At 32.4% G+C, this 14457-nt stretch overlaps 2 protein-coding genes across 3 annotated transcripts; one reads left to right on the top strand and one right to left on the bottom strand.

Annotated features, from left to right (window-relative positions):
• Positions 1-8078: 8078 nt before the first annotated feature.
• Positions 8079-9142, top strand: LOC104719459 (uncharacterized). The gene is made up of 3 exons (XM_010437396.3): positions 8079-8117; positions 8215-8290; positions 8383-9142. Exons 1-3 carry the CDS (start codon positions 8088-8090, stop codon positions 9009-9011), a joined length of 735 nt encoding a protein of 244 aa, XP_010435698.1. The 5' UTR covers positions 8079-8087; the 3' UTR covers positions 9012-9142.
• Positions 9143-9568: 426 nt separating this feature from the next.
• SOS4 (pfkB-like carbohydrate kinase family protein) lies at positions 9569-13078 on the bottom strand. Of its 2 annotated transcripts, none has more exons than XM_010437395.3 (13): positions 12788-13078; positions 12581-12687; positions 12079-12172; positions 11847-11951; positions 11623-11706; positions 11357-11430; positions 11110-11174; positions 10773-10836; positions 10548-10613; positions 10378-10434; positions 10061-10105; positions 9910-9963; positions 9569-9827 (listed from the first exon to the last, which is right to left on the bottom strand). In XM_010437395.3, exons 2-13 carry the CDS (start codon positions 12659-12661, stop codon positions 9687-9689), a joined length of 930 nt encoding a protein of 309 aa, XP_010435697.1. In that variant the 5' UTR covers positions 12662-12687; positions 12788-13078; the 3' UTR covers positions 9569-9686. The 2 variants fall into 2 exon arrangements, with proteins under 2 accessions (XP_010435697.1, XP_010435696.1); XM_010437394.3 differs by having other exon boundaries at positions 12581-12677; positions 12788-12914.
• Between the last annotated feature and the right edge of the window lie 1379 nt (positions 13079-14457).

The following is a 14457-nucleotide window of genomic DNA, read 5'->3' as shown; positions in this document are numbered from 1 at the left end:
ACCAAAAAGTACCAAATTTTTGATCGACAGCAATAATTGGATCCTTGCTAGTGTTGAGCCAAGCACCGATGAGGGCCACATCTTCTGTGTGTGACCACTTCCTTCTACGCTCCTTTGATTTTTGTTCACCTACAGGGTCCTCCTCAGCATGCGAATGGGTTTCAAGGGTGTGGCTTTCTTGTTGACTACTTTACAGGTCCAGAAAACCTAAAGCTTCACTAAATGGGTCCATAGGCAAGTTTCTGGGTTGAGTTTAAAAGAGGATCGAGAATAATGAAGGGTTGATTGTCTGGTTAGGTATGTAAAGGAGAAGAAAGGTAAGTGTTTAGGTTCAGCTAAACACTTAATATATAACTAGAAGTGAGGTGTAAGTGTATTTGGTTTTTAAATGTGACATAACAAGCAATCAATGACAACTACCAAGCATTGAGTATAACCTAACACTAGACAATAAGTGTATTACTGTGACAACAACCAACAATGTGTGTTTAAGTGTGACAATACAAGCAAACATGACAAGTTACAAAGCATTGAGTGTTTAAGTGTGACATTTACCAAACTGATCTTGTCAATTTAATGATGCAAATTCATGACGCAAATATCCAAAAGACTAAGAAAGAGAAAGAGACATCAATGAACAATAACAGTGTCAATCAAACTGATTTGTTACCAAATAGGCTCACTAATGCAACCAAACCATCACAGATATCAATGAATAAGTAAACAGAATATAGTTGAGTAAGATAACTCATCTGGAACTGTTTGGCATTGCGTAACTGGAACCACCTTCCTTTGCTTCTCTTCAAGTCATGCATTGTCACCATTTAAACACTTTGAACAAATAACCACACACATAGATAGATACAGAACAAATAAAAGCTGATAGCACACTAGCTAGAAGCAATACTAAGAATAAAATACATAATCAGAAGCTGAAAACTACATAATCAGAAGCTGAAAACTAAATAATCAGAGACAAGTATGAATCACTCAAAGTCAGCTTTGTTGCAGCCTCATAGCTTCCAACAAACTTGCAGATTGTTTCGTTGATCTTTTGCCACCTTTGCTTACATGACTAGGCTCTCTCTTTTATACACCAACTAGCTTAGGATTTTCAGCATAATAAGTTGCAATTCGTGACCAAAAAGTACCAAATTTTTGATCGACAGCAATAATTGGATCCTTGCTAGTGTTGAGCCAAGCACCGATGAGGGCCACATCTTCTGTGTGTGACCACTTCCTTCTACGCTCATTTGATTTTTGTTCACCTACAGGGTCCTCCTCAGCATGCGAATGGGTTTCAAGGGTGTGGCTTTCTTGTTGACTACTTTACAGGTCCAGAAAACCTAAAGCTTCACTAAATGGGTCCATAGGCAAGTTTCTGGGTTGAGTTTAAAAGAGGATCGAGAATAATGAAGGGTTGATTGTCTGGTTAGGTATGTAAAGGAGAAGAAAGGTAAGTGTTTAGGTTCAGCTAAACACTTAATATATAACTAGAAGTGAGGTGTAAGTGTATTTGGTTTTTAAATGTGACATAACAAGCAATCAATGACAACTACCAAGCATTGAGTATAACCTAACACTAGACAATAAGTGTATTACTGTGACAACAACCAACAATGTGTGTTTAAGTGTGACAATACAAGCAAACATGACAAGTTACAAAGCATTGAGTGTTTAAGTGTGACATTTACCAAACTGATCTTGTCAATTTAATGATGCAAATTCATGACGCAAATATCCAAAAGACTAAGAAAGAGAAAGAGACATCAATGAACAATAACAGTGTCAATCAAACTGATTTGTTACCAAATAGGCTCACTAATGCAACCAAACCATCAAAGATATCAATGAATAAGTAAACAGAATATAGTTGAGTAAGATAACTCATCTGGAACTGTTTGGCATTGCGTAACTGGAACCACCTTCCTTTGCTTCTCTTCAAGTCCTGCATTGTCACCATTTAAACACTTTGAACAAATAACCACACACATAGATAGATACAGAACAAATAAAAGCTGATAACACACTAGCTAGAAGCAATACTAAGAATAAAATACATAATCAGAAGCTGAAAACTACATAATCAGAAGCTGAAAACTAAATAATCAGAGACAAGTATGAATCACTCAAAGTCAGCTTTGTTGCAGCCACATAGCTACCATTACTAACAACAACAGCAACATCGACATCAGCGGGAGGAGTACAAGAGTCCAAAGATTGGTTACCGGAATCAAACACTTGCGCGACGGAATCCGATACTTGACTAATGGAATCGGATTGTTGACTGACGGAATTATCTTCGTCTTCGTCGAGATTGTTGATCTCGTGTCTGCTGTATCCTATTCTTAATCCACCCGCTCTTTTCTTCCTCCGTGACACCTGACGTCCATGACTCTTCGTCGGAGATGGATGAGTAGTAGTAATAACTGACTCGATCGGCTCAGGCTGATGTTGAACCGGAGTCACAATCGTTAAGTCTGAAAACTGATTCTCGTCCAAAGCTTCCGTCGCATCTAACAAAACAGAGACAATAAAAAAAAAATCAGATCATCCGTTAAAATTATTGACAGATTGAAAATTACTACAAACCCAATTGAGAGATCTTACAAAATTAGGGCTACTGGTTTCGAGAGAGACGCCGGATGATCGGCACTTCGCACATCGATGGTGTCTATTACGGTGATCGGTTTGATTCTATCGTCGTGTTGTTTTCTCTGTCGATCAAAGATAGAGACGAGAGAGAGAAAGAAAAAATAAAAGAAAAGTTTATTTTTCTCCCACCCAATCAGAAACTGATAGACACAAGTTTCTAAACCTAACAAAAATATCTTAGATAAACAACGATTCTAAACTAAATCATACAAAAAAAAATTAATCACATCTAATATTTTAGATACTCTTAGATACTTTGATGGAGGTACTCTAAGAACATGTTTTAAATAAAATTGCAATATTATAAACCCATAGGGATAAAACTATATATAGTGAGTATGTGACCTTGATAAATATATGCCTTAATTATTTTTCAAATTTAGATGTCCGAAGCTGCTGCTTCTTTTTCTACAACTGTTGCAACGGCTCTGGGTGTACCAAATCGACAATAATACACGATTGTGACAATGACATCAACACTTATGGGGAGTGCCACAACCTGCCCCTTCTTCGGGCTAGCTCATGAATATTAGTATCATTACTATAACTATTGAATAATTAAAATGAAAATGAAACGTAAAAATATCTAGTCTAAATGTTAAATCATCAGTATATAGGTCCTGATTGGTGAAGGCTTTTAAAGCTTTTAAAAAATGTAAAAATCTTAAAAGCATTTTATTTGACAATAAGATTTCTATGATTTTTTTTTTCTAAAGTTTCAACAGTCACTTTAATATTTTCCTTCTTTACTTTTCTTTTTTTTTAAAGTCTCAAAATGACATTGTAAAACCAACAAAATTTTTTAAAAAAAAAACTTCTTTCTTCATCAGAATTAAAAACTGTCTACAATTTTTTTTTTTGTAGATTAATTGTCAGCATTTTTTTTTCTTTCTTTGGACATCCAGTTCTCTTTACAAATTTATTATTTTTATCATCACCATTGTATTTCCATACAATTTTGTTATTAAAAAAATAATTATTTTGTCACTATGTGACATATCGATTAATATTTATCATGATATATATTTATAAAATGATATATAATTATAAAAAATTACAGTGACAAATTATTTAAATAAAATTAACAGTCAAAATATTTACAGCCAAAGTTTCTGCAGCCAAATTTTTTACAATCAAATTTTTAAAGCCAAAGTCTCTACAACCACAAGTAATAGTCGGTACCAATCGGGACCTTAATCTCATACTATACAAGAACGTAAGAAACATTTTTTATATATATAATAATAGAAATTTTGATTATAAAAAAAATTAGTTGCGAGGAAATAGATGATAAAATAAATTCTAACAGCATATTAAAGAAAATATTTTGATGAATCATAACATTATTTATTATATTTATTTAATATTTCTATAATTTTTGAGTTTATATTACATATAACTTTGAGTTTATAAACTAGATATATCTTAGGGGAAGTAATTTTATCAGGTCAAAGCTTATATATATATTTATAACGACAAAAGGGTTAAAAAATAACAAAGATGGTGATAGTTAAGCTTATTACCATCCATAATTACAAAAAAAAGAGTGTTCCATAAAAAATATTTATGTTAATTATTATTATAAATATTGTTTTTTAGAGGAAGTTTTAGTGAAGACTCTTAAAGAGCTTCTCTCTTATTTTTAAGACACTCATCACAATATTTTTTTTTTTTTTTGATGACACCAGTTAGACCTTCTCAACAGAAATGTAAAAACATATTTAAATGACCTTCTATACACTTCTCCCTTCTATTTTTGGTCAATTTCTACACGAAATCTTCATCTCCAATTCTTCGTCATGCAATAAACTGTGAGGAATGAATCTATAATCAGGCTGCATGTTGACCAACAACAATTCTCAAAAATTTATATACTTCTGAACCTTAAGACTAAAGAGATATAATATATAAGCACTTTTTCTTTACAATTAAATTGTATAAACAACTTTTAGTCACCTAAAGTGTATATATAAACATTTGTTTCAAAATTTTAAATTTTGTTCATCTAACCTTATTTTCAGTCGATTTTTTGTGTCGAAGAGATGTGGCATTGTAAGGATCACAATAATGGAAATATATCTAAATTGAAATACGATATTAAAAAAAAATCATAACAAAAATATAAAAGAGGAAGTTAGAAAACAAAACAATACATGAAAATGAAAAGACATTGTAATAAAATGTAAAATATTTTTATAAAATAATATACCATTAACTCATGCAAAAGAATCAACATGCTTGCAGTGTAATTAGATTAATTTGGCACAATTTTTTTACTTTGATTTTTCTTTTTTTCTTATCAAATTTTCGTTTGTGGACTCAACACTAGCAAGTGTTAAAAGGTTCTCTAAATTTTACGGTTTTGATGGTTCTGTCAACAGTTGTACACTTTTTCTTTGGACAGTTAATGTAACGAAAATAATTATTATAAAATTGAACAAACACCAGTGTAAATTTGTAATATTTGTAGTGTTGAACTATACTCGGATAATAGATTCTAATGAATATATATTCCTAATGTGTAGTTGCGTAGGGTTTTGTGGGCAAAATTTTGTAATGAAGACTTATGAAATTCCTTGTAATGAATATGGACGAGTAATACAATAATCAGGTGACTGATTAAAATTTCAAAAGCAGCATATAGTGTAAATGGGCAGATACGTTTTACCTCTAAAGCATAACTTTTGAGCCCACATATCTCCCTTACCACCCAGGAAATTTCATCTCTCCTGCAACTTTCTTCATATTCCCCCTATAGGTCGTGTATCATCATAACACACATAGATCCTTTATCACTATGTAGCATCCCACTTGTTAAAAGGGAAAACCCGATTGTTTTTTTCACTTTCTGTGAACTTAAGGATGTGGCGAATGCCTCTTAAAGGTAACATTTAAATTTGGTTATTATGACGCTTACAAGTTACAATGACTTTATTGTTGGTACAAGGTGCCCTTTGCCTGTCTCCAATGTGGTTGTAAATAGTATTGCACCATTGACTCCAGAAGTGGAGAAGTTCTCATATCGAATCTCTTACTCTTCGTAGCCATGAACCGCTGGAGACGAAGAGGATTCCTGATGTGAGTTTTCAAACCTCTCAAGATAAAAATAATTCATGTTTGTTTACTTTATTGCGTGAAGAAGTGTGGGGATGGAGCTTTGTATATATCAGAAGTTAAATCAAGCACGATTGTATGTGTCGACAGGGATTAAAAGATGTCTAACTGTCTTTGTAGGTTCTCTTGTTTTTTGGTTATTTATGTCTTGTTATTAATTTAGTGATGTTGCGTCTTTGTTCTTACATTTCATTATGTTATGTATGACACTTCATTTTATAGTCATTCAATCTATCTTCTAAGATTTGTTAAAAAAGTTTAAATGATATTAGTATAGTACTCGTTTAAATCACACATAAGACCACCAACTCCATCGGGAGTTTGTTCCCAGCGTATATAAACCAAAAAAAATAATAAAATATGAGAAAGTATGAGAGAGGAAGAAAAATGTGAAACAACGTTTCTCAAACTACAGATTGCGAGAACCCCATTAGAAACTATGAGCACACATGTCATATTTCTATTTATCAGTTTGGTTTACAAAAATAAAACTTAAGAATACTAAAAATAAAATTCAAAAATATTAATATTGTATTGTTGAGATACCCAAATAATACAGTCTATAATTATGATTATGGTACTGTATAGCTTTTTAATAAAATACTATCATTTAAAAAAAATCTAACAATAAAATTTATTGTTATATTTTTTAAAAAAATTATTTTATTTGAGATAATATTTATTTTTAATTCTTCTGTAAATCTATTAGCCTTTTTGAATACTAATTATTTTATAATATTATAGTATTTTATGTTTGACGTATATTACAGTTTTATAATGCTTATTTGTTGCATTTTTATCATTATTTTGTGAAATATGAAATAGTAATTTTAATATTATAATTGTGAACAAATAAAAATTATCAATTTGTCATCTATATAAATTTAGTTTTACCAATGTGGAAATTAAAACACACTTTTTTTATAGATTGAGTAATATATCTTCGTTTTAAAAAATCCAAATCACAACATATGGAGAAAAAAATCTGCATTTTATTAATCTTAAGTATTATATGAAAATTTAAAACAATTTGTAAATAACAGAAAATAAAGATGAGAGGAGAATCAAAATTTGAAATCTTAACAAAATCTTCAAAATTTAGTTATTAAAAATAATTATATTGTGTACTTGGATATAAAATCTTAGTTTTTGAAATTCTGATTGTTTTATATTTTTTTAAAAAAAATATTTAGTAATTTTCGTCCATAATTTACTAGAGAGAGAAATTTTTTTTTTTCAAGATTTTTTTATATTTGATCTGTTAGCGTTTTTTTATTTTTTATTAATTCTTTATTTAATTAATTAACTAACTGAAATTAATTTTTTCTAATAGCAATTGAATGTAATTGTTTTACACATTTTAAGGTTAGTTTCATATTTGTACTTCTCAAGGATAAATACTAACATTTTAGGTTTAATGGTTGGCAGATTATTGCTGTAAAAAAAAATGGTTGCAGGTTATTTAGTTCAAAATATATGGACCAAAAATGTCATATATTATTGGCTTGATTTAGCCTTTGGCATTTTATTTCTATTTGGTATGGTTAAGTTCAGCAGATATTTCAATTTATTGGGTTTTCAGGTTTTGAAAAATGAATCCATAGTATCCAAACTAAAACCTAATTGTCAACTCTGTCTGATTTTTTTTTTTATTATTCAGGCTTAATTAGTTGATGTGTTGATAAATTTCTTTTTAGAATCTATACTATAAATTTTGAAAATTATCTTAAGAAATATATAATTAGTTAATTTTCATTGTAATAAGAAAAAGAATAAGAAAGTTCGAATTAATAAAGTCGTTCTCAATAAATTTAAAAGCTGAAGAAGCTTTGAAGAGAGTCGACAGAGACTAGAGTGTGTAGCCACAACGCAGACCTATGCTTGATAAAGAAGTTATAACCTAAAAAAAAACATAAATACTCAAAAGCTCTGAAATTTTCAAATACTCAAAAGTTTCTTACAAGTGGTCCTCCTCCATACTTATTCGGTTATTCCCCATATTTATTTTTACTTTTTCTTTTTATCTTTTACAATTCTCACATGAAATTTAACACTTAGAGGAGCCAGTGATAGTTGACCAACACAAACCATCTTCATCACAAGAAACTGGTGTGTTGTCCTCTGGGACTTACCTGCTCAAAAAGCTGACAAGATCGAGATTTCAATGTCCACCAGAATCTTTGTCTCTCTCTCCATATATTCTATATATCTATATCTCTCATTATTACTTCTCTACTTATATACAACCACATTGTCTTGTTTAGAGTCCCAAAAACACAAGTGAAGTTAAGGAAGATCATCAAGTCCAGAAGTCAAGAATGCCAAGAAACGTCTATGAACCTTTGAAGGTACTGTAAAACATCACTTCTCTCTTTGGTTCAGACACAAACATTCTTCTTTTTTTTACTTTCCAACATTGTAACCTCGTTTTTGGTTTTGTGACAGACATATTTCCTCCAGGTTAACATCAACTGCCAAGGATGTAAGAGGAAAGTGAAGAAAACACTGAGAAAAGTTGAAGGTGCGAATAAACAGAACATAAGATCTTTAATCTTATAGGTTGGTCCAAGTAGTGTTTTTTATGAGTTTTTGTCCCATGGTTCTTGGTTTCAGGTGTTTACTCTGTTGATATAGACACAGATCAGCAAGTAGTGATTGTTAGAGGTAACTTAGATCCAGAGATTTTGGTCAAGAAGTTGAGCAGAATAGGGAAACATGCTCAGCCCATGTTCTTGACCCCTTACCATCAAGCTGGTCTTAACCAAGAGAACAGAAGCTTGGGGAACACACAAAACTTCGGAAGAAATCTCAACAATGTCCCAAGTTATGAAAGGCAGAGTCATAATCAGAGTGATGAAGAGATGATGATGATGAACATGAAACCTGTGATGATGAACGATGCAGATTACATTGATCTGAGCAATTCACCTGAAGATTTCCAAGAGCTATTTGGGGAGATACCGCAAAGACACAACAGCTATGAAGAGGTGAAACCAAATCTGATGAGGGACATGGATCTTGGATATTCTACTGCATACCCTGCAGCAGAAGCAATGAATATGCAGAGTGGAGGAAGAGTGAACAATATGATGATGAATGAGAGAGCTTTCCGGGGCCAGATGATGAACGGTCAATCTCTTGTTCCTCAGTCTATGAATTATGAACAGTTCAGCTCAAGACCACTTCAGTCTATGAATCATGAACAGTTCAGCTCAAGGCCACTTCATGGCTTTTACTACTGACTGAAGTTAGCGTAACTAGATATATGTGTTTTCACTCCTTGGTTTCATTTCAAGCATATTAGTATAGTCTTTTTGTGTTTGGTTCAGTGTTTGTTAAGAACGTGGAAGAACAGAGCTCTGTTCCTACATTAGCTAAAAACTATACTTAAATGGTAACAATCTTAACGCTAAATGATCAGCATAGAGCTATATATGCACCCCATATCATCAAATTCTCTTCAGAAATCCAAGTATTCCAATCCCCAGGGTTATGGCCTTTGAGCTTCATTTAGTACACAGTTATGTGGACACAGTTAACTTAAACATGCATATGAGCAAATACCAACAAATATGAAACATGATTAGATCTTCATTAGGCCCTCTAGTTGCACGCCCATAAAGAAGACAAGGCGCTGTTAAAGATTTGCAAGAGATGAATGCATACCTTCACTCCGTCTTTTGTTGTTAACGTATTAACACTAACAAAATGATGAACTATAAGTATCCAAACAAAACAGCCAAAAACCCATCTGTCTAACCACTGTTTAAACGCTTTATAAGAGCTCTTGCACATCCTCTTACTCTAAAGTCTGAAAGGTTTTATATGCATAAAAGAATCGTGCAGCATAATTAATGTAGCCCCATAATCATCTATGTTTTTTTATTTGAGATAAATATGTTACATTTCCACCTGCTTCAGCTGTATCTCTCAGCTTTCAGTTCAACATTTGGTTTACGAATCTCACCCTGGCTTTGTATTAATCTAATCTCCAAACTGCTCGAGGTGGGATCATACCCCGCCCGTTTGTAATCATCTAGTGTTCTTCGCAATAGCGCCTACACACCATTACAGAGTTATTCAATCATTAGTTTCCATGTCTTCCAAATAACAATTAGCACACACAGGTAAAAGACTTACCTGCAACGTTGAAACTGCAAGCTCAGCTGCCTTGTCAAGGTTGTCAGGGTATTTCTACATATTAAAATTATTTAAACAATAAACGTCAAAGCGTATAAGGACAATCAGATAGACAATATTTTGCTTTCATAAGGAAATCAAGAAGCATTACATTACTCCAACCAAGTAGAAGAGCAGTCATGAGATCTCCTGTTCCCTGCAAGTGGTGTATCCGAAAGAGCTTAAAACTTCAACATTTAACAAAAACAATGTAGAAACAGAAGTGAAAACCATATGATTGGTATTTTATTAGCATGTTCCAAATTCCGGCATCAAGGAAACTTTCATCTTGGCCTTAACATGTCAGTACCACTGGAACAAAACGCTCCTACTTGCCAAGCACTAGCAACCCACTCTGTACTTCATCTGTACAAACTTAAACTACATTTATGCTAACATTTAAATGCCTGGAAGTTCTGAAGTGAGTACCGTAAAATAAGCAGGGATTTTGTGTATTTCAATCTTGAATTGCTCAGGCTTCAGACCCTGAGGTTGAAAAAAACTAAGATCAGTTTACTCGGAAAAGGACTAGAAAAGCAATTGTAAGCCACTTTACATACTCAGGCTACCAAAAAAGCTATACTTTTCCAAAAACTTACCTTTCCTTTTTGATGGCTTCCAATAAGCAATAGAATGCCTCCTATAATAATGCTAGTGATCACCACCTGCCAACCATTAAAATCATTGAGTTTTTATAGAAATAGTAAAGCTAATCTTGAATGGTTGCACACTATGCAAAGTAGCTTCTCAACTCTCTACAGATGGAGATCATAACCAACACGAAATTATTTGGAAACCCATTTAGGCAGCTCAAGAATACAAACCTTTGAAGGACCAGCTGCATGAAGAATCGCACAAGCTTCCCTGCCATCTTCCTCAGAATTTATCCTGTACATTTATTTCGGACTGTGATGTTTGGAGCCATAACAGGAGAAAATATCAAACATTGGGGATTCCCGATGTGTTGTGCTCATACTTTTCACTACTAATATAACTATCAGCTAACTCATGCAAAGAGCTAAATCTCACTCTCATGTGAGCATGAACTTCATAGGAGCAAAAGATATGAACTGATGATCTAGGAAAACCACTTCAAACACAATTCCATTCCATGAGACCTCATTGGCTAATAGAATGCAAGTTTCGCTAATAATCAAGTACCTTAATCCTGTTAACTTCTCTGCCTCGAACTGATTAGGAGTCAACATAGAAGCCAGGGGAACAACCTAACCACAAAATAATACCATCAGGAGATTTCACATCAACTATTCTTACAAATATAGGCAATGGATTGCCAGATTAGGAAAACAAATCTTTGAACTCAGTGAATGAATCGTTTATGCTGAGAATAAGGGTCGTATATAAAGTATAAAAGTACATAACCACATTTCTTTTAGTCACATTTTACCTTTTCACGATATACATGTACCAATTCTTCAGGCACATACAACTTTCCTTCATCGCCCATCACCGGATCACATACTAATAAGAATAGACTTAAATTAGCATAATTTAACCATTGAGATCTTGGTCATATATCAGATCATGCCTTCACTACAGAGAAACATAACTACATCTTTGTTTTAATACTTCCAAGGTATCCAAAACACAGAAACCTTCAAGGGAGTAAATAGAGAAAGCAAAAGGATTTTGCGGGTGTAGTAGTGCACTCACCATATGTAAGATTTGGGTTTATAGTGCGAAGCTTATTGATAACCTTCAAAATTGTATCCAGGAACGACACTGATCCAATATATCCTGTATTTTAAAAACATAAAAAGCACTGCTTCTTTTAAAAAAGAACTTCCCACCAAAAGCATTGTCAAACTCAGATTTGACCCAACAACGATACAACAGCATTTGAAGCATAAGAGGCATTTAGTGTTCAAAGTGAGAACCTGTTAATACATGAGTGTAGAACAACAAATCGTTTGCTTCAAGACCTTCAATCAAATCCCACAATTGTTCACCATTCAAAACCTGTCCTTTGAATGTAGGATACCCTGGAAAATAAATAATTTAGTACAGCAGCCAAATCAGTAGTTTTGCATACTCCAATCCTGAAAACACTATAAACACTTGTTTCAAGAACATTAGGCTCTACTCTACATTACTGTGAATGAATCTTACCCGTATGATTCGAGAATTGTACAGAGTTAACTGGATCCACATCATACCCCAACAATTGAAGAGGAAACACAGCTGATTTGTTACCAACATATCCCTAAAATGTAAACGGCATCACAATATTGGCCAACACAAAGTTAACAAAAAAAAAAAATGGTACAACTCTTAAGTACATGAACAGGTGTTTCATTGTCAATAAAATCAATCATAGTACTCTCATAGAATAGAACCAATAAACACAAGACTATCCTCAAAAATTGGTAAATTAAGGAACCGAGTATAACTATCCTTCAATTCAATAAAGTCTAAACCTTTATGTAAAAATTCAGCAAAAGTGATCAAGTAGAATCTTTTTATCACTAATACATTCAAAAGCTTACATATTTATACCAAAATTCAGGTTCAATTGCATAAAGCTCTGTTCTTTCTTGTTGAAACCAACAAATCAAGATTGAAAAATTTATACAATAAAAGAAGTAATCTTAAAGGGTCGATATAGAAGAACCTGAACAGTGTGGGACTGGATACTAAGAACACGACCAGTGTCTGAAGGAAGAGCGAGAGATAGAACAGGAGGCGTCGTCATTCTCCAATTTCTCGATCTTTTTTTTACTAAAGCATCAATCAAAAACAACAACACAAATATAAATATCGAATTAAATAAACACAGCCAGGATTAAATTTATAATTTGATTCAAGGTTTGAGCAAAACCGGAGATTTCGATTAAGGTTGAAGTGATGATTCAGAGATCGACGAAGAGAAGTGGTTGTTGTTGTCGGGAGGGAGAATGGCATCAGGAGCTGACCTTTAAAGATTAGCCTTTGTTTGATCCATAAGACTTTTTTAAGTGTGCAACTCCACTGTTTAATAACCGGACCAAAACCAGTTCGTCGATGAGATTCGGTTTGGTTTCTACAGTAAACCGGACCTGAAAATAAGGTTCTAAAACCGGCGGCGAGAGAATAAATTAACGAAGTTGTGACTTCTGGATATCAGGGTTACGTTTTTTCGTCAAGTCAATATCTCTATTTGTTTTCTTTTTTTTTCTAATTTTTTTCAAATATATATATGATAATAAAGAGCTATAATTATTGATAAACTAAATGTTAATGAGCTAAGTGAGACGACAAAAAACAAAAAGAAAGAGTTAAATGTTAATTAGCATTTTTTTCCTCTTGGTTGTTGTTTTGGTACTACTTTAATTAATGTTATGTAATTTATTTTTTTGTTAAACCATATGATTACTCTTTATCTCTCTTTTATGTGCTTTAGGAAACACCGTGACTTACAAATAAGGAAGGTATCTTGATGATGAGCTTTTTTTTTCTTTTTTTTTTGAATAAATGTTAAATTATATTTAAAATGAAAAATACTTTGGTACAACTAGTACAGCATATTTATTATAAGTTTTGAAAAACTAAACTTTAATACATTAAACTACTAAACTCGAGTGGCAAACCAAGCTTGCAGTCCAGTTTCATAGCGCCGATCCCCCAAGTCCAATAGCTAAGAGTTGGTCCCTCATGTGTCTATCAATCGCGTGAGCTTATACTTGTGGAAAGTATTAATTAAGTTGTCAATCTGTCACTGTCATGATACGAAGAACATAATTAAGGCCAATCAATCCAAACCCGACAACTTGCTTCAAATAATCTGCTTAACATCACTTACCAACCGAGAGGAAGCTTTCAAAATGTATAATGTGATTTTTTGATATTTTTTTGACATCTGAAAATATAATGTGATTTCTGTTGGAGTAAAACTAGAAATTTCAAATTTTCTGGAAATTTACATGAAGAACATATGCATTTAATTTTTGTAGAATACATTTTTAATATATGTATAAGAATTGATAGACACCATCATTAATTTATTCACTTAAACAATTTTTTTCTATAGCTGTAGCAAAGAATACCTTTAAAAACGATTAAAATGACCGAAGAGAATACCTTTCAGTTGAAACGAACGTTAACTAGTGGTTTCTTTCTTAACATAAAACCAAATGAAGAAGAAAAAACTAATGGTTAGTTCATTGGTAAAATAATTATTTACAACAACAAAATAAAATTATAGCAGAAAAGAATTTGAATTTTAGTTCTGAAATTTTTTAAGAGAATAATATAAACAAAATTAAAGGTATTTTAAAATTTACAAAATATTAAAACTAAGAAAATCAAAATAAAATCGTTTATTTGGCAAAAATGTCAACGGTAAATCACTTTTTTTTTTAATGGTTCACGGCCGCTTCATTTTATTTCCTGACTGTCTCTTTGAACCTCCGAATTCATTTGAATAATTTATGCATCAGTACTCTACTCGATCCTCCAACCAACTAGAACACTGATGAATTCGGAGAATCATGCAAATGGAATCAAAGCCAC

Source organism: Camelina sativa, chromosome 10 (genome assembly GCF_030686135.1).
Source record: "Camelina sativa cultivar CO46 ecotype springtype chromosome 10, ASM3068613v1".
Lineage (NCBI taxonomy): Eukaryota > Viridiplantae > Streptophyta > Magnoliopsida > Brassicales > Brassicaceae > Camelina > Camelina sativa.
This window is presented reverse-complemented; position numbering and strand designations above follow the sequence as displayed.

Excerpts from the sequence above, each read along its gene's own strand:
- LOC104719459 (XM_010437396.3), top strand. The coding sequence starts at position 8,088 with ATGCCAAGAAACGTCTATGAACCTTTGAAG. Across the intron at positions 8,118-8,214 it reads ACGTCTATGAACCTTTGAAG|ACATATTTCCTCCAGGTTAA; the intron begins GTACTGTAAAAC and ends GTTTTGTGACAG. Across the intron at positions 8,291-8,382 it reads AACACTGAGAAAAGTTGAAG|GTGTTTACTCTGTTGATATA; the intron begins GTGCGAATAAAC and ends TCTTGGTTTCAG.
- SOS4 (XM_010437394.3), bottom strand. The coding sequence starts at position 12,870 with ATGCCATTCTCCCTCCCGACAACAACAACCACTTCTCTTCGTCGATCT. Across the intron at positions 12,173-12,580 it reads TCCAGTCCCACACTGTTCAG|GGATATGTTGGTAACAAATC; the intron begins GTTCTTCTATAT and ends TTTACATTTTAG. Across the intron at positions 11,431-11,622 it reads AAACCCAAATCTTACATATG|TATGTGATCCGGTGATGGGC; the intron begins GTGAGTGCACTA and ends TATTCTTATTAG.